This window comes from Callorhinus ursinus, unplaced genomic scaffold (assembly GCF_003265705.2).
Source record: "Callorhinus ursinus isolate GAN/ISIS: 27379988/994484 unplaced genomic scaffold, GSC_fseal_2.0 scaffold1, whole genome shotgun sequence".
Taxonomy (NCBI): domain Eukaryota; kingdom Metazoa; phylum Chordata; class Mammalia; order Carnivora; family Otariidae; genus Callorhinus; species Callorhinus ursinus.
The window spans coordinates 60413421-60435876 of NW_027397063.1; the positions used below are offsets into that span (position 1 = coordinate 60413421).

At 49.0% G+C, this 22456-nt stretch overlaps 1 protein-coding gene across 2 annotated transcripts in view; it reads right to left on the reverse strand.

Moving 5' to 3' along the window:
* The window catches only part of ITGB5 (integrin subunit beta 5), a 111633-nt gene that overhangs the window by 17393 nt on the left and 71784 nt on the right, over window positions 1-22456 (reverse strand). For both annotated transcript variants that reach the window (XM_025875551.2, XM_073894721.1), the window contains exons 9-10: window positions 21681-21815; window positions 12748-13177 (exon numbers count right to left, since the gene is read on the reverse strand). In XM_025875551.2, the coding sequence (XP_025731336.1) occupies window positions 12748-13177; window positions 21681-21815 (565 nt within the window). The remainder of the gene's footprint in view (window positions 1-12747; window positions 13178-21680; window positions 21816-22456) is intronic.

Consider the following 22456-nt stretch of genomic DNA (forward strand, 5'->3'; position numbering starts at 1 on the left):
CAGGAAACCAACTGTGAGCCTTATGTGCTTCCAGTGTCTGTGAGGCGCAGGGCCCTGAGAGCTGCCAAGCCAGGGTGCCACGGCAACGAGGAGTAGAGCCCACCGTCCTGCCTCCTGTAACCTCAGGGGGGTGTCCGGAGTCCCCGCTCTGAGACTGTAGACACACAGCAGAGAGGGCCCTCGTTGTAAACAGATATCCTGGCCCAGACACAAATCGTGGAGAACCAATGCCAGACATGGGCTGACCTCTCTGTGGCCAAACACACCTACGGGCTTCCAAAGGGTATGGCCTCTCTGTCCGGGGCTTTTTCAAACAGGAAGGGGAAATCCCTCCTAGGAAGTACGCTTCCTGGTTCCCTGTTGACAAGCAGGTTAGTGTTACATAACAGGCCCTCTCATGTCCCTGCTCCGCCTGTGCTGCCCGCTAGTCTCAGGGTGTCTCTGAGTCTGGTCCCAAGTGAATGTGCCCCTCCCACTACTTTAACTTTCCTTTCCGTACACTGACTTTGGTTCCAGAAAAAGTAAAGAATGGAGAGTTTTGAAATGCACAGGGCATGTTCTCCGTTCCCTCCGAAGGGATCTTAGCCAGGCTGGCGCACCTCAGCAACAAGTGAATAAACCTCTAGGGGCCAGGGAGATGTCGCTCTCGACAAGTGTACACTCCGTGCCACGGGCTTTCTGAGTCCATCAACAGGGCACTCTCCTGCCAAGGGCAGTCACCGACCGGAGAACGTGCCCTGGAAGGGCTGCTCCCCGACAAAGACAGCACAGCGCCTCCTCCCTCCTCACCAAGCCTGGAGCTCAGCTCTCTCTGTCCAGTCTCCTCTGACCAGCTCGGTCCTATCCTTGTCACTCTACTTGAAATGCCTTGGAGCTGCTCGGTTTGGGGACGTCTTTTCTCATCGATGCTGCTGTGCAGTCTCAGCTACCCACCTGCTGTCTCTGGGCCACGGTCCAGTTTCCTCATCAATGAAAGAGGGATCGCGCCTCGTCTACGGTATGGGATTGGGGAGATTCTTTGTAATGTGCAACATAGAATGTGTGGTTTACTGCCTTCAAGAGATTTGTAATTTCACTGAGACATCAAGCCGTGTTTAAAATCTCCTAACCTAGAGAAACTTCATGGAATACTCACAAGGGGCCAGGCACTGTCTGAAGCACTTTACGTGGATTACCTCATGAGCCCTTGCAATGACCCTGTGCCACAGCACCGGTACCACCCTAACGTTCAGAGACGGGGAATGAGGTACAGAGAGGCCACGTGAGGCCAAGTACCTTACCCAAAGCTACGTGGCAAGTAGGTGTCAGGGCAGGGGTCTGAGCCACATCTGTTTGACTCTGGAGCCCATACTCCTAACCACTACATATGCTGCTTCTGTAGCATAATCCAGTCATGAGTAAGTGAGAAAAGTTAAATCAGTACATAGAATAAATGTTCAAGGGGCCCAGGATGTAGTATAGTTAAAAATGTGCAACAGATCCATCCACAGGACTGGCTTTTTTATTTTTTTTTAAGATTTATTTATTTATTTTAGAAAGAGAGAGAAAGCACACGCAGGAGGTGCAGAGGGAAAGGGAGAGAGAATCTTGAGCAGACTGCACTGAGCACGGAACCTGGCACGGGGCCCAATCTCATGACCCTGAGATCATGACCTGAGCTGAAACCAAGAGTCGGACTTTCAACAGACTGTGCCACCCAGGCACCCCAAGCATGGCTATTTTAATCACTTTTCATTAAATCACTTGGCCTCTTGTGTAAAGTAAAGGCAGTAGACTAGGCAGGCTCTACAGTTTCTCCACCACCGTCATAATACTGCTTAAGGTCAGAGCAGGGAGAAATCCGGAGAGACTGTCATAGGCTCCAGGTTGAGCTATAGGTTCTGGAGTAGTAGAAGAGAGAAGGCATTTTGGGTGTAAAAAACCAAAGTTGCATGAGTTCATTTGTGAAGATGAATATAGGGGGCAGCCAGGAAGGGAAGTATCTGAAAAGGAGAATTATACTAGAATGGGAAGCAAGGGTGGAGAAATAGACACAGGCCTACTGAATGTATGTATATACGGACAGATGGACAAATAGATAGGAGGGAGGGGAGGGTGTCTGAGGATGGAGGAAGGAGGCCTGAGTGTTAGACCAAGGAATTTAAGTTTATCCTTTAGCCCCCAAATGGCCTGACAATAAACTCCTATGGCTTGAGGCAAGCAGAGAACCTCGCCTGGAGGCAGCTCCCACCTGGCTGCCTTCTCACCATGCATCCGCCCCTCCCCCAAGTCAGGTTCCAGGTGGCCGCCACAGCGCTTTTCTAAAATGTAAACTGTGATGACACTCTTGCTTAGAGCCCTTCCTCATCACCTACAGCACAGCTTCTGCATTTCTATTTTGTGGTCCAACATCTAGGCTACCCCTTGAGTCACCCTAGCTTCTGGCCATTGCAAAACACATACGAGGTGCTGAACACTGGCATGTTCTGGTTTTGCAGCAAACACCTTGCACACGGACCACAGCGGTGGTCAAGGAGATGGAAAGAAGATGAATTACGAAGAAATATAAGCAGTCAGTGGCCAACTTGGTGGCAGATGGAATGTGGGAGGTAGGAGAAGGCAGGGAGCAGGAGGATTTCTGGGTTTCTGGCTTACACAAACCAATCAAAGGGGAGATAAGGAGAATCAGAAGAGAACTATGTGCTGGTTCTCTTCAGAACCAGCCAGATGAGGGCTGAAAAAGTCTATGAGCTGTAGCAGCACAAGGCCATTAGGGATCTGGGAAGACTGAGGTGACGGCTGACTGGGCAGGGACACATGTTTTCAGAAATACAGCTATGAATATGGAGGAAAGAAGGGCAAGTGAGGAGTGGGAGGTTGAGGGTTTCTCTCTCTTTTTTTTTTTTTAGAATGAAGAGTCCTGAGCATGTTCAAGAGCTGATGGGAGACTTCATTAAGAGGAAAGTGCAGATATAAAATCACTTATTACATGGATATATTTGTTTATTTACTCATTTGCCTCAACCCGTTAGCCTGCAAACCCATACTAATCAAAGATGGTGTTTTATTTTTGTTTGCCCAATGCCTAGAATTGCCAGGCATAGAGGAGATGCTCAGAACATGTTGCTAGAGGCTGGGAACATCATTAGGATGAGCCTGAAGCCCTGAGGGAAGACATCCAAAGCTGTAAATTAGAAAGGGAACAGAGAAGTATTATTGAGGCTTATGAACTTAAATGTGATTTCTTAACACATGTCCAAAGAAATACAAAGATTTAGAATACCATGAGGAAAAAATGGTTAAGAATTCTCTTTCCTTTGGCGGGTCATGGTCAAGCAGAAGTCACAAGCTTTACACCCCACTCTTGCTCTTGCATATTGTTCAGATTTCTCCAGCAAAAGGCTCTTCAGACATGTGAACAATGATGCATCCTCAGTTTCAGGGCCAGCTGCTCCTCCGTCCTTGGCTTAGTGTCAACTAACGGGCCCTTGTAACAAGGTCAATTGATGGCATTTCCCAAGGGGCAATGTCCCAACAAGTCCCTCACCCTTTGCCTTCATCTGCTGGACCGTATGTTGCATTCATGTTGTATCTGAGCAGCAAAATATGACCACCACTAAACAAATAAGGTGATGTTGCTTTTAAGCGAAGCTTCTCCAAACCTCAACATTACTTTCTAAGATGACAGCATTGGCTGGAAAGCTAAGACTCCATTGTCAAAGGCAACAGCCCTCCCAAAGGGTACCTTTGCCCTTCCTGTCTTAGCACCTGATTTCTCAATGCTGACGACTGGCTGCCAAGTCCCTCGAATTACTACTGCATTTCGCATGAGGGTGGCAAGGAAAGGACTTGGTCTCTGGCCCAACTCTATCAATCACAGGAGATTAAAGCAATGGATGGAAGATGGAAAAATCTGTGTTCTTTAATGAACTCATCTTTCCAGTTTCAAAGAAGTCTGTAAACAGCTGAGTGAGATGAACCATAGTCCTCATAGGACCCTAAGGAATGCTGACTCAGAAAGAAAAACAGAGGGCCCGTGGCCAAAAGAAACAGAGGTTTCTCAGATCAACATCTTGAATTTGGCTTAACTTGCCCAATCCACCTGGCAGGCACTTCTGGGGGAATGCCAACCACATCTGGAGAGACATGAATTTGCTACCCTCTTGATCACTGAAACAGGATGAGAGGGTTACTATTTTCAATCTGGAAATCTGTCGTGTTGTGGTTGGTTAACAGTTGCCATGTTCCACCCTCAGCTGGCCACTGTTCAGAGCCGGGTGCAGCACTCCTAATGGTCAGAGCTAGTTTGGAATGTCACATGAGTGGGCCACGCTGAAGCTTGGCTGCTAGGAGCCCAGCCAAGCCACAAGATGGCAGGAAGCAGCTGCCCAAGAATACCCCTGAGAGTTAGGGGAGGTGGGCTTTTTATTGGGTCAAGGCTTTGGACCAACCACTGGTGGGGAGTGTGGCCAACAGGCCAATCTTCTCAGCCACAGCCTCCTCCACTTGGGTTGGATCAGTAACAGCCACATCAATCGCCTGGTAGAGTAACAACAACCAAGTGACATCATTCATGTCAAAAGTGGTTTATAAATTAGAACAGGCTAACAAAAGGTTCATTTCAGGAAAGTGGGTTCAGCATAATCAATAACAACAGATAGACACCCACTGAATACAAAGAGGAACACTCTGCCTTCCATCAAATAGTAGTCATAAAAGGACAGGTACCTCAGCCAGTCCCTTGGTTCACATGTGACCTTCAGTCTGGTCCGCTATGTCTGATACATCCTTATGTAACCAAGACAAACACTCACTTGGGAAAACAGGCACTAAATGTTTCCTAAAATTTTGACTGAAATAAAGAGCACTCATCAGGTAAGACTTGGAAAATGTGGGCTCAATGCTTGGGTGGTGACAGCGGAGAAGGCTGGACTGGTAATTCAGAGATTTGAGAAGGGCCTCAAGCTAATCAAAATAAGTAAAATTAGGTAGAAATGAGGTAACTATTTATTTGCAAGGTTCTCCTGGTCTGAATCTATAATCCAGAATCATATGGGGCACCTGAGTGGCACAGTTGGTCAAGCGTCCAACTCTTGATCTCAGCTCAGGTCTTGATCTCAGGGTCGTGAGTTCAAGCCCCACGATGGACTCCACACTGGGCATGGAGCCTACTTAGAAGAATCACAGTGAGCTTTAGTCCAAGTTCTGGGTCTCAGTTTCCCTAAGTGTAAACCGTTAAACAGGTAAAACAATGTTGGCCCACTGTGTGTGACTAGGGGTGCTATTAGGAAAGGCACAAGACACAAATAATCCCACTATTTCGTGCTTGCTCATGATGAGAGCAAAATGCTGAAATAACATACTAACTTGGGAAGTATATTCCTTTAGCTTAGGGACGGTGGGGTCACCTGATCAAAACTTTTAGGAGTGGTGGTTGTGAGCTGGGGTAATTGGAGTGACCCCATTCTCTGGGTCAGAGGGCAACAGGCAGGGTTTAGGAAGGTCCCAGACAGAGGAAGCCAAAATTGCAGCAGGTCAAACTCACTCAGAGCAACTTCCAGACACCAGGGAGAATTTGCATCTGGGTGGGTTCTTAGGTCAGTGTTCTTAGAGTCATGAACACTCCCCCTAAGGAAAACAGGGTTCCTCCATCCAATTCCGCCCCACCCCACCAGATGCAGTGAGCAACACAGGCCTATAACCAATTATGTCACAGTTCCCAAATCAAGACCAAAGGCAAAGTTATGGCTTAACGACCAAGAAATGAAACGAATACTTTAAGTGCTCAATTTAACTAAAGAATGGAAAACTGTCTGATGTGTCATTCTATAACATCAAAAAACTAATACCACCCAAACCTATACATGACCAAGATCTTATTTTTGGCATTCTCATGGTCTTCCTAGGGTTTTCCTTTGCTTTTGAAGTTTCATTATTTCTTTCACAAGCCAAGTGTCATGCCCTTAAGGATCAGTTCTGACGTTCAAAGGCATGCACAGGGTCCTCAAAACAGGGGCTGCTCTTGCACACTTCCCTTTCTAAGTAGAGAGAGAAAGGCAGTGAGGTGAGATCCAATGCTTAGAATAGTCCATTTTTCAGAATCACTGGTGAATTGTTGCTGAAGACCTTTGCAGAAACAAGATTTGGGCAGTGAGCAAGGGCAGTAAGAAAACTCCATTCCCAGAGCTAAGCTCAGAGCATGGAACAAGGCAGGTTCTCAACATGGTTTCCCAATATTCTCTCCCTTGTCTTACAAGATCTCATAAAAGTCTGGATGGTAAAGGTAGAAACATGAGTGATTCATATCCTCATTCCTCAATCCCAGCAAGTTTCTGGGAAGTGGAAAATTCTAGGGGTACAAACATTTAGAAATTAATTCAAGCAACTCTGGCTCTGTAATCCTGGCACCCAGCACAACACTTGGCATGTGAACAATGCTCAGTGAGCTCTTATTGAATGAGAGGAAATCAGCAACCTACCTAAAACAAAATGACCTGCAATCAGAGATCATGGTTTCCGTATCTTTAGCCGCACTAACATCGGATACTTGCTACACTCTGATTTTCCCAAAGAACTTTCTCTAATCGCAAGCTGCAAGAAGCTGGCTGACCCCAGACATAAGCAGTCCAGCGTACCTGGTTCATGTGGCTAGTCTGAAAGATGCATTGTTTCATTGTAGGGCTAGGCCCTAAATGTTGGTACCTTTTTGTCTCTCAAGTGAACTGGAGCAATGTCTGGATACAGATGGAATTCTTAGGGAATTCTTGATCATGGGGTGCCTGTTGAGAACTTCTGAAACCAACCTGTTTTGATGCCATGAATGTCTCTGATACTTATCTCTGTGGAAGAAAATGTTTCTCCAAGAAGGGGTGGGATGGGGAGACCAGGTCATGACACTTACTCAACATCCCTGATGGAGAGCCAGCTTTTTGGACGTTGTTCTTTTTCTTTCTTTCTCAAATATCTTATTTATTATTTGAGAGAGAGAGAGAGTGAAGGGGAAGGGCGGAGGGAGAGAGAGAGAAAATCTCAAGTAGACTGCGCCAAGCACGGAGCCCAACACAGGGCTTGATCCCACGTCCCTGAGACCATGACCTGAGCCAAAACCAAGAGTCGAACGCTCAACCGACTGAGCCACCCAGGCGCCGCCAGACATTGTTCTATTTGATGCTCACAACAACTCTCCGGTGTATCTGACAGATAAAAAAAGATCTGCCAGAAATTGAGGGTTACCAGAAAGGAGGTGGGTGGGGGATGGGTGAAATAGGTGATGGGTATTATTAAGGAGGGCACTTGTGATGAGCACTGGGTGTTGTATGGAACTGTTGAATTACTACACTGTACACCCGAAACAAATATTACACTCTATGTTAACTAACTGGAATTTAAATCAAAACTTAAAAGAATATATCTGTCAGGGAGGTAGTAAGTCGAGTCCAAGGTCACAGAGGTAGAAAGGGGCAGTGCCAGGTTTAGAATCCAGATTTGAACATGCACTGGGTAAACGGTCTCTGTGGAAGTGTTTTTACTAATTAGGGGAATAGCATGCCTTACAATCATAATTACTGAAGAATCCTGTAATAAATTCTGTTCTTAGAGCCTCCATATCCTGAGCACTCTACAATGGAACATGACTCTCTCAACTTTTGCTGTCATGTGCATAATTCGGATTTATATAATAGCAGATAAGGGGAACTGCAATGTGGATGTTCCTTTGGGGAAAAGAGGCCCTTTCTCTAGAAAATACATATATTTTGTATTTTTATATTTACCATTAGCACCTGGGTAACCATCAATAAACTGAGCAAAGACTGATATACATGCAAAAACTTGAAGAATTTTCTAGGCTCTCCCACCTGAGGCACACAGTAGTAGCAATCCTGCCAAGAGGCCCCTTTCTTAGAACATTCAATCTGTCAAATCTTGGTTCATTCAAAAGGTACTTTTCGAGGCCTTTGTTGTGGAGTTGCATTCAAGATGGTCCTCTAACAACCCATTTATGAAATATACAAATTTTGATGCAGTGGCAGAAGGTACAACTGTGACCACAGACCCGGGAATGGCCATTGGGACACTTACCCTGAGTGAAAATTATATTTCTGAAGAAAAACAGGATAAATACAGTGAGAACTTTTATAAACATAGCTGGATAACTACTGCCAAAGGAGGTGTTTCATTTGGCAAGAATCAAGAAGTCTAAAACCAGGCCTGAATGTCAGAGGCGCTTGTAACTGGAGAGATGTCACAGAGCCTTGTGAAGCCTTCTGGAAGCCATCAGCCCAGACCCAGAGCCTGTGCTTGGAGGCTGGCTCTGGCCTCTGCCGATGATGCCATTACTGTCGCCCCCCATTTTTTTATGTTTGGGAGGGAACTCCAGATGCCCCTTAACCTCTGCCTGCCCGCCACATATTAAAGGATTTATGTATCTATACAAAAATCTATATTAAAAAGAAAAAAGTATATATAAAGTAGAAACTGGCCAAAGAGCCTATTAGAGGAAGTAAAATATTTGACACCTTACTTAGATGTACTTTTGGGATCTTGCAGTCACAAGACTCTGTTCAAAAGGGCTGTTCGGAAGTCAAAAGGGCTCTGTTCAAAATCCCATATCCTATTTAAGTTTTCCCAATATATGAAACCCAAGAAGTAGGTCGACCATTAGCAAGTTATTCACTGTACCCCAGTGCAGTCATTCGAAGTACAGGGAGGGCTGAAAACTTCAGGGCTGGGACAGAGTTCAACAGTTTACCACAGTGGAGTAACTCAAATCCCAGGAAATGCACTGTCTGGATATGGTAACCAACAAAGAACAAAGTTTGAGCAATAATCTTTTATTATATGAAGGAAACCAAACAGGCCATGTCCTACTTCTCATGTTCTGGTGACAGAGGGGCTCGGAAGGGTCAACACTTCACGAGACTCAGAAGAACAGAAGCCCTCACAACGGCTCCCCAAAGCGTCCTTTGCACAAACAGGGACAGCCTGTGGACAGAACCATCGTCCAGGTTCTGTTGCCTCTAGAAACCAGAGGGAAACACAACAGCCCGGAAACACTCCCATGACAACGTGTCCCAAAAGTAGTAAGAGAAACGGTTCCGCTGCTTCTGGACCTTCGTCTGATTGCTCCACTACTAACTTTTATGCCACGTGACACGTTACAAACCTGGACTCTCTCGCATTCCCCCTCAGCGCTCTCTGCGGGAGGGGGAGGGCAATGGGACAAGAGACTAGAAGCGTCTGATAGACAAAGAGACCAGAGAGAAGTGGAAGGAGCTTTTCCAGGATGTCCCGGCCACCAAACCAGAGCCCCCGCCTGAAGTCAAACCACAAGCACATGGCCCTTGGTGGGCCAGGTTGCAGGGAGAGGGGCAGGAAGGACTGTGAGAGAGTGCTGAGGTCAGCTGCTCCTGAGGCTCTGAGTCAGCACCTTCCAGACCAGAGTGGCTGTCGGGCAACAGACTTCTCCCCCACAAAACCCCCAAATATAACAGCAATCCAAGAGCTTGAAACCCATGGGCACGGTTCCGGAGCGGGAGCCCCAAGCTGACCACGCGTGCCAAGGAACTGGGCGCTGGAACCCATCACCCACCCAGTCACCGCTGCCCCCCGAGCCGGCCGTGGCGGGAAGACCAGGAAGGAGGAGCGGGGGGCTGCAACGATACACAGGAACAAGTCCTCCCTAGAGCCGGGCTCAGTTCAAAGTCCTTACTAAATAAGCAAACACAACAATGACATCATTCCAGAAACTGTTTTCCCCACGAAGACTTGGATAGCTTCACGTTTCAACTAGCTGTTGCTTTTCAAGTGCAGGGGTGGGGAAGGTAATTGGGGATGCAATGGAAAGAGTAAAAATGTTCCAATCAACGAGGTATTAAAGTCACTCAACTTTAAGGGCTGCTTGGGATATAATGTTACCTGATAAGACCAAGACACAAAATTGTACACAGACACACACACACTTAGAAAAAATGTTTGAAAGGAAAGATACTGACCTCTTAATGTATGACTGATGGAATTATAAACAATTAAACAATTTATTTCATTTTGTTCTACTCTTCTAAAACTAAGAATAATTCTCCAGCTATCTGACCGAGCACAGTTTTGGAAGGGAGACATGTGAACCAGTGTGGGGGGAAGGAGTTCCTCCAGATGGACCAGATGGTCCAAATTAATCCTGGTCACCAAGAAGGAGGCAGACAGCAAGGACTGACCACGTATCTATCAAAAGAGTAATTTTTCAAATTTTCTTTAATGAATGTGTATGGCTTTTCAAATGGGGAAAAAAAAGACATCCCACCCCAGCCATCCTGAGATGTTAGTGACCTGAAGTACCGTTTATGTGGGAGCCTCCAGGGCTTCTAGGATCTCCCTTCTCTCTACCCAGGGACATGTGAGAGTCTCTCAATATTGCAGGATTGTATGGAGTGAAGGGAGAGAAACAGCACCCGGGCAGAATTCTGAAATGCAAGATTAACTCAAAACTGTGAGTTCTGGTGGCTGAACAAAAAAGCTACGATTTCTCTCAATTACAAAATATTCCTGCCTCCAAAACGACAAGTTTTCTCTACTGAGGTCACTCACACCTCATCTACCACCTGCCCTGCACCCCCAGGCTCTGTGCTGTATTCAGAGAAACCTAACATCTGAGGGAGGGAGAGGAGGCATCTACCACACGCTGGGCCCTGTCTCCTACCAAGCACGACGCCAGGTCCTTTGTCTATGTCTTCTTCGATTTTCAGAATAATGCAGAAACGAAGGGTGGCGAGCCATTTTGAGACAGGAAAACCAAACGTACGAGAGAGAACCCGGGCAGTAGGCTGATGAATTATGGGGATGGAATCTGCACACGTCAGCGGACTTAGAAGCCCCTGCCCCCAGGCAATATGGACACAACATGTCACAAGCAGCCTTCTGGATAAAGACGTATCAGAGGATTGTTTCTGGCTCCTGAGGGGAAGGGAGGACAGTTTCATGACACTATTTGCTAGTATGTTTGGAAGAAGAATAAAACACTGCTAAAAGCCAGTTACAGACACTGCCAGGATCCTTGGAGCTTCTACGGTGCTGGTGAAGGGATTGGAAAGTCCACCCCCCACCCCCCACCCCCCTGCTGGAACTCCTGAGGCACAGCCTGGTGGTTTATGGTGGCAGCCCCTCCTGCACTGACCAGAGGTGGTGGCATTGACTCAGAAAGGATCCAGTGCTCGGCGAGTCCTCCTTCTGTGCCAGGCTGTGCCCTAGGTGCTGTATACACATGCTCTATTTTTCATAAGAGCTCTAAGCCCAACGTGACATAAGCATCAGGTGATGTTACTGGATTTAGACCCAGGACTGCCTGATCCTAAGTACTTTTTCTGCTAACTCAGATAGAACCATCGAGTGAATCCCAGTCTAGCATCTCTTTGCCAGAGGACGAGCAGATCCCCTGTTGCATGGTCAGCATATCAAATCCTAATTCTTCACTCCGTGACAGTCCTCTATGACATTCACATGCCCTGTACTTTCTGGAGCAGTTCCAGTTATGAACATGCTGGCCCCACTGCTCCCGTGGGTGCACTCATACTTGTCTCACTGTGTGGTCTGCCCCAGGAAGCCTCACCCACATTGGGGCCACCCTCAGCACTTGCTCCTTCCAAAGAGGGACGGTCATTCCTCCCACAGTGACAGGTCATTTATATGCTCTGATTTGCCTCCCATGTTTCTGCTTTATCTTCCCTATGATACTCAAAAGTTCCTTTCAAATCAATACAACCCAACTGGAAGACCACTCTCAAGGGAGGAATTCCAGCAACAGCAGAAGAAACTACAATCCTGCCTAAAATGGTTCCACTTACTGTATTTGAAGGCAGCATGGTGTCGGAGGGAAAACCCCCTCTGAGATATGATTTTACAGTGTCTCATTGGAATGCAACTCCCAGAATGGGAAGTGCCAAACTGTAATTTAACTGGAATCCATGGAAAGTCCTACGCATAGATTAGAAAACTTAAGTGTTCAAACAGGACACAACAAAAGCTTGGCTTGACTAGAGTTAACTTGGAAAAATTAAGACACTTCAGCTTTTGGTAATGAAGTTCAAGAACAACTCAAGAGTATCATGTGATCATTTAACAGAAAAGAAAAGGGAAAGCGGGTATCTTGTTAGGATGTGTTAATGGAAGCAGAACGTCCAGATCACAGAAATGTTCAGCTGAACTCTGGGCTGGGCCCTCGCTCTCCAGAATGACAAATAACAAGCTTAGCGCTCAGAAGCACACTTAACAAACTGATGGAGTCCTCAGAGGAGGAGGAGACGTGGTGGCTAGTGTAGAAAGAAAAGAGAACAGAGAAACATAAAGAAATTTTCAGATGTTTGACAGGCTGTCACATGGAAGAGGGTGTCTAGAATATGAATCAGTGGGTGGCAATTACTGAGAAACAATTTTCTGTTCAATCAAAAGAAACTTCCAAACCATGTCTGTAGGAGGCAGAATGACGGCCCCCAAAGATGACCACAGGAGGCAATCAAGAAGAATGGAATGCTGTGCGAGTAAGTCCTGGACGACTCCCACACACCCCTGTGACTCTGGGAGTCCACAGGCCCACGGCAGGTCCTTCTGCCCTTGTATTCCATACGCTGGTTCCCACCCCCAGGCCCGGTGGCCCGCAAGGCTTGCCTGGCCTTCTCCCCGGAGGACAGCGGTTAGTCAGTACAAGGCACCCTTTGGGTGGCGGATGCCCTAGTGGTGCCCGGGCCGGGCTCAGCGCTAATGTGCTTGCGGGGCGCCTACCTGAGCAGAGGACCCCTTTGTTCCTGGCACAGGAGAAGTTGTCACACTGGCAGAAAGCGCCGTAGATCTTCCCGAACTCGCTCTCGAAGCAGGAGCACTGGTTGCAGCTGCACTCCCCGCGCCCGCTGCACAGGGGCTTGCCCTCGGCTTCCCGGCACAGGTTCTGGTACCCGCTCTGGCTCTCCCCTTCCTGGCACTCACACCTGGTGCCCAGGTGGCCGGGGTTGCACTCGCACAGGCCGCACACGTAAGTCCCGTTGCCGCTGCACCTGGTGCTGTCGGGCTCCAGCCCGGCGCTGCAGCCGCACTGGCAGCTGTAGGTGACCCCCACCTCCAGGCTGTCCCGGAAGCCCACGGGCCGCAGCGTGAACGTGTGCTCCGCGGGCCTGCCCGGGCAGCTCCGGGCCTCCGCCGACACTTCGAAGGACGCCTGGGCGGGAAGAAGAAAGGGGCCGTTGCGGCGTGGCGGTCCAGGGCCTCCCCGACCACCCCGGGGCCCGGGGGAACGGCCCCCCACCGCACGCCCCACCCCCCAGGCCCTGGGGCCCTGGACCGAGAGCTGCGGCTGAAGGTCCGAGGAGCAAGGGGCCCCAGACACGCGAGCGCCCTCTCGGCGGAGGCCCACAGCACTCAGGCGCGCCGACATTCCACAGGCACGTGACCTTTTCCTCCTCGCCGCCCAGCCGCCCAAAGGTAGCCGGACACGCTCAAGGGCACGTGGTTCTAGCTCCCCTGCGGTTCACTTTTATCCGACCCGCTCCCCTCTCCATTTTCAAAGTCATTCATTCCGCGAATACTTCCTGGGCACCTCCTCTGTGCCGGGCGCTGAGCTAGATGTGCTCCCGACGTCACGGGGCTCGGGGGTCCACACACCCTGGCAACTGCCTGCCCCTCTGAAGGGGTTCCTCTCCTGCTGGACAGGGGACGAGAGGGCCCCGGGTCCCTTCCGGAGTGTCTGTCTCCGCATAGACACACCTGAAGCCTCGCTCTGCCCCCGTGTCTCCCTGGACTGGTCCTCACAGCCGCATCCATCGTCCTCAATCACGGCCCCGTGGTCGTAATCAAGCGTTATCACACACCAAACGCGCCCCGCACACGGACAGACTTTTTCAACAAAGCCCGTGAAGAAGTGTCGCTAACTCCTGAGCTTCTCACGGGCCGCCCTGGAAACAGGCAGCAAGGTGGGCCCGCTGGCAGATGGCAGCGCGGGAGAGATGGCCGTCAGCCGCCCGCAGGGCTGCGAGGTGAGCGGAGCCCGGCGCGGCTCGGCTGCGTTCTCCCCGGAAGCAGAGCGCCGCTCCGCCACCTCCCGGCCTCCCACGGGACAGGAGCCGAGTGCGGCTCGTCCGCCAGGCTGCGCCCGGGGCCCGGCGCGTGGAGGTCCACAGCCAGGTAGCCGCCCGCCCTGACCAAAGGCCACCCTGAGACGCGTCTCCTCCGAACGGGGGGGGGGGGGGGGGCGCTCCCGACGCGGACCCGGGCCTGGGCCCGTTCCTCCAACTGACTCAATGCGGCTGGCCGAATGGCTTTATTTTTCAAAAGGCTCCTCAGGTCCTTCTGGGGCTCAGAATGGGTTAGAAACCACTTTTAGCTATTGTTATTCTTAATTTCATTGTTTGGGTTGGATTAAACCTGATTTTTAAAAAGTCATCTATAACTGGCTTTACTGGCCACTCTTAGGTAACAATTAGGTATATTTTTGGAGAACACTGAAAACATGTTTTTTTCTAAATGTTCTACAGATCCCTATCACTTTGGGGTCTTTACTAATTCTAAAAGGCCTCCCCTCAGATTCTGTGGCATCTAGGGACACCCCAGGGTGGGAGCGGGTGAGACTGAGCAGGAGGACAGGCCCTGGAGAGAAATACCCACTTGGCAGCCGGCATGGCTCCAGGGGACCCAACAACAGACATCCAAGAATCAGTGTTAGCCAAGGGGAGTCACGGGAGATGCTGTTGGACAGGTGAGCTGACGATGATGACCAACAGCCAGAGTCAGAGGACACTGGGAGAGCCAAACCAGCTGCAGACAGTTGGGACTAGCCCACCCCCACCCTCCAGGTCTACACAGATGGTTAGACGGAAACAAAGGGAGAACCAGGCCAAGTTTCAAGGACCTGAGGTATAGGTGGGCTCTTGAGGTAAGGAAACAAGATGAAGACCCACCCGGGAACTGGACTCTGCCTGATGACAACAAACATGAATGGTTACCGGGGGTCAAATGCCTACATGTGCCAGGCACTGTGCTGGGCATTTCCATGAGTGTCTCATTTATATGCCCTAAAAAGAGGCATTCTCATTTACTGGAGAGAAAACGGGGCTGGTGGGTAGGGGAGCTTAGTGCTGGTCACACAGCTGGTGGGGGTGGGACTGGGCTCTCCTTGGCACGTCATCTCCTGGAAGTGGGAATGCGGCAGATGTTTAGTGTCCATATCTGGGTTCAGTGGGAGAGGTAGCCCGGCTAACTGCAGGGACCACAAGATGGCAATTCTCCAAGGTGGTGACCAGAGGCATCTCCAAAATCTACCTGCCTTGGGCTGGGGATGACTCAAGCCTACAGACAGGAAGGGGGTGGGGTGCCTGACCGAAGCTATCCATGGGGTTGTCAAGAACGCAGAGGTGAACATCCCTTCCTTTGGAGAGAAGCCATGACTTGCTCAAGGCTACCACTTCCCGGGGTTACAATGACGTAGGATTTGTTAAATGAAAAGTTCTTGCCTCCCAAAGGCATCTGGGGCTCAGATATGGAATAAGTGGCAAAGAAATAAGCTAGACCAAGAGCCAAAGGGATTTAATTACTGAAAGACTGTGAGGAGTGTCCATCTGGGAGCATAACCTGCCCCCAGGGAAACTTGCCTGCATCAAGGGACAAAGTAACAAGAGAATTCAATCTCCCCAGTCTTCCCAATGTGTCTGTGTTTGCTGGGGAGTAAGTGGAGAAGCCAGGGGAGTAGCCAGCGGCCCAGGATTTAGAAAGGCTCATACACTGGCGGGCTGGCCAGGGGAATGAGGAAGACTGGCCTTTAGGCAGTCCTGGTGGCTTTCTTCAGCCAAAGCTTTGGTCTAACCCAGGTCCTAGCTGTCAGGCCCATGCAGCCTGGCGTGTGGCCAGCCATCTGATAAGCAGAGAGCAGCTCTAACTCAGCCACTGGTCTCGCAGGTCCTGCTGGGCACAGGAATGCTATAAAAAGCACTTCAGGAACAACAAGTAAATCTGTTCTGCTACCCTCCTTTCAGAGTCCATTTCCCTGGGGGATTGGGAAAGAATCCAGAGTTTGTCAGGCCCCTGGAATGAGACTTCTTCCTGATTACTGTGGACTTCAACCGATACTCAAGGCTCCCCAGTTCCTGGAGACTTTCCATCTCCCACTCCAAGATTCCAGAGGAAGGTCATGGACATAGCAGCCCTCCCTCCCATCCAGTCTTGTTATTTGAGTCTCATTGGGATGCTCCTGGTTTCCCTGCAGGGCTGTTGGCCTGATCCATGCTTTCAAAAGGGCTGCCCAGCCCCCACCCCAAACCCACCAAACCCGGGTCTGTACAGATGCCAAGTCCACCAGGAGCTCATTGAAACAAAGTGCTGGGCATGGGCACGGGCTACAGGGCCCCAAAGCAGGGGACAGGAGAGGGGGATGCTGTGGGAAGCCTGTGATGGGACTCACTAGGTCCTTTGTACTGGGTGTTAGTGCTTGCTGCACGGCTGGCCACTTGCATACTAATTTGTCAAAGTCAGTTCATGAGAAAACCAACTCCCAGTGGCCAGGCCCACTCAGTCAGCACTGGCTGGTGTTGGGACCAGAGGAGGAAAATTAGGGAAAAACTGAAATCACTGGAGAAGAGAACCTCATTGGATTTGACACTTAGGTTTTATTCAAGGAGTATTTCTTTTGCCCTTCACCCCCCTGCCACCTCTCCTGCTTCCTGCCTGGAAAGATCTCTTAACCCAGAGAACACAGAAGAGTCACAAAACTATGGCCTCTGGTTGGAAGTGACCATAAAGCCTCTGCCTGCCCCCCCCTCCCCCCACTGCTCCTGCAGGAAGCTTTAGTTACAAGGTGGTGAGACTCACCTGGCTGCCACCTGAACCCAGTTGTCCCAAGGCTGCACCCATCCACCCCCATCCCCGCCATGGGCCATGTCCTCATCTACAGGCCAGACCCAGAGATACCCGATGAGAGTTATACCCTGACTGCTTTTCCTAATCCTTCTCCTCTAGGTAAGTCCCTGAGCCCTTCTGCCTACCTCCTGCCATTCCCTGACTTGTCCACGGACCTCCCAAGTCATGGCACTGAAGAATAACACCCACCTGCCAAATAACGGCCAGACACCTTATGTTCCTCAGCTGAAACAGCACCTCTCTGTGATGTGGGTCCTTTGTCCTTGGGGCTGCTGGGACACCATGCCTAACTTTTATAGCTGCACCCCTCACCCTCTATGGGGCTGACTCATCGCATGTGTATTTCCTCTGCCAGATTTGTCCTTGAGACCAATGTTAGGGGGGAAGAGCCCACATACTCAGGAGCAGGCCTGGCTGCTGAAGCCCAACTGTGAGCCCTCTAGAGAAGGCTCAGTCTGGGAGGAGGGACAGAAGTTTGCCTTCCCGGCCCAGGGTTAAGAGAATCAGACTGGCCCCAGCTGGGAAAGCAGAAGTGCGTCTCTCCTTCAGCAAAAGGGGGGCTGAGGGAGAGCCCTCCTCATTCCCCTGCCAGGGATGGCTCCATGGGCCTGGGCCTTTGTAGTCCCAGGGCCCCACACTCAGAAAGGCCCTGTGCTCAGTTTAATCCTCTGCTGTTGTCATCTTCAAATTCTGTATTTTTGAACAAGGACCCTGGGGATATTTTGATTTTCTACTGGGCCCTGCAAATTATGCAGCTGATTCTGCCCCTGTGCTTCCAGAGCCCTCCAAGAGCTTGCCTCTCATGGGCTGGTGTGGCCCTGGCGGGTAGCAGCTTGTCCACTGTGACGGGTGAGTGGTTGCTGCCCCATGCCAGTATTTCCATCCAAGAAAACGAGGACTCCACCCCCGCCGTGCAGTAGAGCCAGGGGCCGTGGGACTGTGGCCTCCTGGAGAGCAAGACAACAGTGGAAGCCGCCATGGGAGTCTTCCCTCTGAGCTGAAGGGAGGCTGCTGGCCCACCCATACAGAAAAGCTGTCCAGGGCGATCAGCGTGGACGAAGCACCTTTCTTCTGTCTCTATTTCAGCTTCTCTAATAAATCATCCCAATACATCAGAGATTTTTCTGTTTTTGTGAAAAAAATGCCATTTAAAATCTTTTGGGGGGATGCACCTGGGTGGCTCAGTCAGTTAAGCATCTGCCTTCGCCTCAGGTCATGATCTCAGGGTCCTGGGATCGAGCCCCATGTCAGGCTCCCTGCTCCGTGGCGAGACTGCTTCTCCTTCTCCTTCTGTGATCTCTCTCACTCCCTCTCAAATAAATAAAGAAAATCTTAAAAAAAAATTTTTTTTTAAATAATAAAATCTTTTTTTTGTCTTCTGGACAATGTCCCTACTTTCCTGAGCTATCCTAGCAAAAACAAAAATCTGTACACAGGGGTGTCCGTACATAAGTCATAATGATGCCACCTGGGCTTCCTAGAAAGCTTTACTTCCCAAGTGCATGAGGTAGAACACAGACTCTGGCATCAGCAGTTTCAGATTTGACTCCAGGTTCTTGTGGCTCAGCAGCAGAGGACTTCCAGCAAGTTTCTCAGGTCCCCCTGGGAGCCCCAGTCTTTCTCACATCAAGTGGGGAAGTAACATCTACCTTACAGGTGCTGCAGGAAGCAGAGAAGTCTCTACTGCATGCAGTACAGCCCATCATAAATCCCCATGAAATGGTACATGGGTTATTCCCTCCATGGTAAGGACGACTAGTCAAGTGACCGAGGTCTGAGTTGCAAGTCCACCACTTAGTTGGGGATCTTGGGCAGGTTGTGACACTCCCAAATCTCAGGATGCCCAGCAGCAATGAGTGCAGCGCCCCGTTCCCCACCTGAGCCACGGGGTGTATACACTGAATGAAGTAAGGCGCATAAAGGCACTCAATAAACTATGTTCCCTGTGGGGGGGGGGGCCCTTCTTTGTTATCATACTTTGCTCCGAAATGAACCCTCTGAAACAGACATGAGAGAACAGAATCATAGGCAGTAAGAGGTCAGGGAAAGGTGGTCTAGGGTACCAGCAACACAGCCAGAAAGCCCTGGCTCCACTTTTCTCACCTGTCAACATGAATAACACTACCTTGCTCGTAGGGAAGTGGTGAGGAACACAGAGCTAACTCACTATCTTTCCCAAGGCTAACTGCACCTACCTCTTGGGTCTATGAGGAACCCCAATATTCTTAAAAGAACTTTCTTGCTTTTGCTTAAGGCAGCATCAATTGCCTGAGTTTCTTGCATCTAAAAAGAAATCCAACTTTATGTCATTATTATCAACAAACACCAGTTCCTCTGACCTTTCTGGTTTCCAGACAATTCATCGTGACACTTGCTTGTCACTTGTGCTTTGAAAAAAAAAAAAAAAAAAGGAGAGAGAACTGAACGCAGAACTCCAGATGCAGTGTGACCCACACAAAGAAGAGTGGGACCATTCTCTCTGGGGTTTCAAAATACTTCTGTTAATGCGGCCTCAGTTGGCTTCTTTTCTTCTTTTAAGCAACACTGTTTATTCACATTAAGCCTTTGAGAATCAGAATCTGCCAGATCCTTTTCTTAAAAAACACTGTCAAACCAAATTTCCTCCACCCTGTTAATATTCTGAGCTAAATGCAGGATATCAGTCCTGTGATTTCAACCCAGCTGAATTTTGAAAGTTATTTTAAATCTTGGTTTTCCTGTATTTTGAGATAAGCTGTGTTCTCCAGTTCTGTGACCTTCTCACATTTGATAAGCAGGTCTTCTGTGAGTTCAACTGCAGCCAGTAGCGAACATGGACAGATGAGAGACATTTGGAACCCCACTCAAGTCTTCCTCCAGCTGACATTACTAACACTTTTAAGAAGCAAGTTTACTTAGCTACGAATCTGCCTAACTGTGCTATCACCAACTCCCACTATTTATCTTACTCATGAGGATGCCATTAGACATTGTCTAGAACTTTCCTGAAACTCAGGCATCTCGTGTACGCTGGAGCCTCTTTCTCACCTCTGTCCCACTGCACCTATTTCTTCAGGTAAAGGGCTCCTCTTCTGGGTGCTTTTCATGCTTTTTGCTTTCCTGACACACTGCACCAGACATTCCACCCACAGATCTATGGAATTCACTTGTGTGTCCCTTTCTCTCGTGATCTCTGCCTCCTTCCATTTTTTTCATAACTGTCTCTTTCAACCCTGTGACCACTGGGCTTTTGTGGTTTTCAAAAAATCATCTGGACTGATTAATCATTCCAACAGATCAAGATAACATAAACATATTGCAAAATCTGACAAGTATTAAATGTAAAATTTTATCAGAAGTGCCTCTTTAAGGAGATGAAAGCTTTCCCCACCCAAAGAGTTCACGTATACATAAAATATTACTTATTGCTAAATAAGACAGGGATTGATTCTATTCCTATTTTGTATTTGTCTAGATTAAAGCACACCCTCCAAAAAACCTGATTCATATAATTAGGAAGATGGGAATAGAAGGATTTTTGTTACAGCAACGTCACCTGACCCTAGGAGCGCCTTCTGAGTTAAATGCCACAAATAATCATTTTTCACTTTTAATGATGTATCATCTGACAACTTGATTAGGCCATCTTTCCCTTTTTTTAAACAAAAGCAACTTGGAAGAAACAGGTCTTAGATAAAGATTTATTACTTAGTCATTAGAGTCCCTCACCTTCTCAACATTGATACCATATTTTGAATTGTCCCTTTGTCAGGGCAAGGCACCACTATAAGATTTGGAACGGGGGGGGGGGGGGGATGTACGCCTGTGTGTTGCAAATGGGTGAAGGGCAGCCATGACAGGAAGGAGGGAGAGGATCGAGCATGGCATGTGGGAAAGCCCCAAAAGGCCATGCTGAGGTACAACCGGCCATGCAGCTCTACCTACGTCTCTCTGAGCTGTTTCCCTGGAGTCCAGGGTGTAAGTCTGCTGATACCCACCTTGGCCATCATTAGTGCCTAATACCCCAAAGATACGGTCATCTATTTTCAAGGTCCCTATAAATTTTTTGGCTTCAGTCAGATTCTTTCATGTGTGGAAGGGAACTTTCTCTCACTGCCTTTCTATATTCTGAGCAATGGAACTGTCAACGCAACAGGGAAAGGATCCGTGGCCTCCGTCTAGCAGCAGGAAGCTCTGGAAGACGTGTGGACAGCTCTCCATCACCACTCTGCCTGCCTCTGTGCCCGTGTGTGTTTTCTGTTTCCATCACCCATATAAGTCCCTGGTTTGGCACATGAGTACACACACCTTTACATACAATGGTTCTTCCCCATAGTTACTTATAGCCACTTAATCCACACAAAGCTTCAGTGCCCTCCATTGCTGTGGAGTTATCCACCCCATCAGATCAAATCAGAAGAAGTGGATGGCTTTCTTCATATTTTGCAGAAGAGAAAAGCGAGGGTCAGATTATCCAAGGCACAGAGCAAGCTGTCGAAGACTAGGAATGAAGGCCAGTTTTCTTAGATTCCTACCATACTCTCCCACCTAATTTCATGCCTGTCACATGAAGAAAATAATGTTTTAAAACGCCAAGGGCACAATGTCAACTTGAGGAAGCCTCATGCGGCAACACACTGAGTGCTGTCTCCTGACAAGCTTTCTAACGAGTCCACCTGGCACCCCGAAGACACGGCACAGAGCAGGCATCCCCCCCATGATGCGGAGTTGGAAGACAGAATAGAAACCCCTAAAGGACTCTAGTAAGTGATAAAAGTTACCAGAAGCCAAAGAATGATGCCCAACGCTAACAGGTATAATTGGGGGTGAGAACTTACCGTGTCCCCAATCTTCAGGCCTTCACACTTCCTCTGGCCAGGGTAGGACACACCATCCTGGCAGGTAGCAGTGAAGAAGAGATTAAGATCCTCAGGCTGATCCCAGACGGCCACCTCCACTTTAGACCGGATGCTCTGAACAGAGAGAGAAGACGAAGCCAGAACCATTTAGTACAGGTTGCAGCAGAGATGTTCGCCGAACTGGTCCTCTGAGGCCCACATGACTGTCTCTAACTCAGGAGTCTCAGGCCAAGGCAAGAGCCAGTGGGCTTGGTTCACTGCCCGTCCCTCATCCTTTCCCTTCTCTCCATACCCACACACCACCTAGCCAGACATGGCCCGAGGTCTCCCTCCATGGGCTCAGTGAGGTTGACAAGGGTCCACCTGCCATATGGTAACTATCTGCTTCCAGGGGGTGATGCTCTGTCCCTGCTCGCCATTCCAGAGTCACCTCTCATCCCACTCAGCTTTGGACATGCAGCTCCTCAAATCTTGCCATGTGCCCCCTTACATGGGCCCAGGACAGTGTTCCCTTAGTCAATGGCTCTTCTCTGTTCTCTTCCCCTGGCTAGCATCTTGTCAACCTTCAAAACCAGTTCAGCAAAACCATTTCTCCTGAATGCATCCTGCCAATGCTCACACTCACACCCACCCTCCACCAGATGAGGACCACATTCGCTGAGTTTTGAACCACATTCTGAAAGATAGCATCTTACATGGGGATTATGTTCTCAAGATGGTGAATGAAATAAAAATCAAGCCAAAGTTACCCATCA